Genomic DNA, 3,000 nt, shown 5'->3' with positions numbered 1-3,000 from the left:
GTTTTTTTAATAAGTCTCAGCAACTCAACACATTGGTTTAGCTTGGTTAATTTCACTTTTTACTCTCTTTAAGTACATTGTCTTTAGACTTTTCTAATACACACCAATCTACTCGGTCTCTCAGGTATGAGAATGGTTCAGCCTACTTCCATGAGGATAATAGGGATGGCCTCGTCAAAGTTTGCCGGCTGGTCATCAATGCCCGCTATGAAGAATATGCCTCTGAGGGCTATGCAGTTCTCAGCTCAAAACAGCCAGTCATCTACCAGAGTGCGTCTTGCCGGCCTGGTCTGGGACAGCACTTGTGTAGCCAGGTAGGAAGTGTTAAACGCATTAACACAAACCACAAAAATCAGGAAGATTAAAGCCCCTATGTGTGAATTTGAAGTGAATATTTCTCCACTGACAGCACTTTCTTTTGTAGAAAAATTAATCCCAGATCCAGTCTTCTACTACAACTGTGAGTTAGAAATATTCTCATCCTATATAAAGGGGATTTAAAAAGAATAGTTACCATCCAGCGTTCCTTATTTCCCTGGAGGCAGTTACTCAGTTAATTTCAACAAAGTAAGGTATATAAAAAATATACTTTTTGGAGCATGAAGGGTACTGAATAGTTTTTAAGTACCCATGGACCTCACCAAAAACTTAGTTTCTTCCCTTGAGATGCTTTGCCAGGCATTTACTGCAGGTGCCTTCAGTGTCTGCTTGTTTGTGGGTCTTTCTGCCCTCAGTTCTTTCATCATTTAGTGAAAAGAAGGCTCCATTGGTTTGAGGTCAGGTGACTGACTTGGCCATTAAAGAATATTCCATTTCATTGCCTTAAAAAGCTCTTGGGTGGCTTTTGCAGTATGTTTTGGGTCGCTATGTATCTGTGCTGTGATGCACCGTCTTACCAGTTTTGCAGTATTTTGCTGAATCTGAGCAGATAGTATAGCCCTATACACTTTAGAATTCATCCTGTTACTTCTATCAGCAGTCACATCATCAATAAACACCAATGATCCAGTTCCTTTTGCAGCCATACAAGCCCATGCCATAATACTGCCTCCACCACGTTTGACAGATGATGTGTGTGGTATGGTTTTGATCATGAACCAATCCTTTCCTTCTCCACACTCTTCTCTTCCCATCATTCTGATCTTGGTTTCATCTGTCCAAATAATGTTGGTCCAGAACTGGGTAGGCTTTTTTAGATGTTTTCTGGAAAAGTCTAATTTGTCCTTTCTGTTCCTGAGTGTTACCATTGGTTTGCACCTTCGGTAAACCCAATGTATTTACATTCGGGAAGGCATCTCTTGATTGTAGACTTTGACAATGATATGCCTACCTTTTCAAGCATGTTCTTGACCTGGCTGGATGTTGTGAAGGGGTTTTTCTTCACCAAGGAAAGAATTCTGCAATCATCCACTTCAGTTGTCTTCCGTGGTCATCCAGGCCTTTTGGTCTTGCTGAGTTTGCCAGTACATCCCTTGTTTTTAAGAATGTGCCAAATTGTTGAAAGTTTCCGCCATCTATCGGAGAAGTTTTTGTTTCTTCAGCCTAATGATGGCCTCCTTCATTTAGATCGACACATCTTTGGACCGCATATTGAGAGTTCCCATGAACAGCTACCAAATGGCTGTTCATAGGAAATTTAACACTTGGAATCAACTCCAGATATTTATCTGCTTAATTTATCATGAAGTAACGAGCAACAGGCCACACCTGGCCATATGAATGATTGTCAGTCTATTGTCCAACTACTTTTCAGCCTATGAAAATGATGGACTGTATAAAAACTGCTGTCATTCCTAATTCTTTAATGCAATATTTTTGCTAAAACCCTTGAATTAAAGCTGAAAGCCTACACTTCTATCACATCCTGATGCCTTCGTTTCAAATCCATTGTGGTGGTGTACGGAGGCAAAATTATAAAAATATTGCCAAATAATTAACTGGACTTAACTGTACATATATGGCCACAGTATTACATGTATCTCTCTGTGTCTCTCTGTGTCAATAGCTTGGTCTGCCTCTCTCCAGTTTGTGCACAGTCCCATGCAACACCATCTTTGGATCCCAACACCAAATGGTAGGAGAATACAACAAAAAAGAGACACAACTATCAGCTACTTAATAATTAAAATGACATTTGCTTATACCATGTTTGTCACTGTCAGGATGTTGCCTTGTTGGACAAAATAATCCAAGAGGACATAGAAGCTGGGAAGCTTCCTTTGCTGTTGATTGCCAGCGCAGGTGAAGAACAATCACAGTCCAAACATTGCACTTTTCACTCTGTATGCATTTGGTACAGTACAGGAGTTAAAATTAATATTAATTTAAGAGTAGATGAGCCGCTTATGAGAATTTTTTCTGTAGTTTAAATATTTTAATTTGGAATTCAGTGCTTTAACTTGTATGTGTTTTTTCTTCCCAGGCACCCCGGGGGCAGGCCATACAGACAAGTTGGGTCGTCTGAAGGACCTTTGTGATCAGTACAACATGTGGCTTCATGTAGAGGGGTGGGTCAATTCTCTTCCTCTACAATAGATTGACTTAAAGAAACAGTTAATCATTTTGGAAAATGTGTTTGTTTAGTTTTTTCCTGAGATTGAAATGTTCAGCTGAAGATCAGTCTCATCTCTGCGTTAAGTACAGAGTTGGAGGTAGGATCTGGTTAGTTTAGTTTAGCATAAAGCCTGGAAGCAGTGGGGAAACAGTTAGCCTTGCTCTTTCCAAAGTTCACAAATACACCACTCACTACTTAATACAATGTTTGTTGTTTACTTTGTACACAAACAGAAATGACAAAATGACAAGTTATGGTTTTATGGGGAGTTACATGTTGGAACTATTTCTTGGTGACCAGTAACGTGACCAGTAAGTCTTAGCCTGGCCATGAGGTTGCCAGGCAACCATCTACCTTTTGTCAAGAAAGCGAATAAACTTCTTTCCTGAACTGTCAGATTATATACGCAAAACTAATATACTTACCATTTTTAACGTCAGTTCATC

General features: G+C 39.7%; 1 protein-coding gene across 1 annotated transcript; it reads left to right on the top strand.

Annotated features, from left to right (window-relative positions):
• Positions 1–124: 124 nt before the first annotated feature.
• On the top strand, positions 125–2,984 carry LOC120787834 (pyridoxal-dependent decarboxylase domain-containing protein 1-like; the record flags this gene model as incomplete). The annotated part of the gene is made up of 4 exons (XM_040123374.1): positions 125–314; positions 2,006–2,074; positions 2,163–2,241; positions 2,423–2,984. Coding segments are annotated over 4 exons (451 nt in total), but the record flags the coding sequence as incomplete, so codon positions are not given.
• Between the last annotated feature and the right edge of the window lie 16 nt (positions 2,985–3,000).

Source organism: Xiphias gladius, unplaced genomic scaffold (genome assembly GCF_016859285.1).
Source record: "Xiphias gladius isolate SHS-SW01 ecotype Sanya breed wild unplaced genomic scaffold, ASM1685928v1 HiC_scaffold_697, whole genome shotgun sequence".
NCBI classification, from domain to species: Eukaryota; Metazoa; Chordata; class Actinopteri; order Istiophoriformes; family Xiphiidae; genus Xiphias; species Xiphias gladius.
Note: the sequence above shows the minus strand (reverse complement) of the source record. Positions and strands in the feature narration are given on the sequence as shown.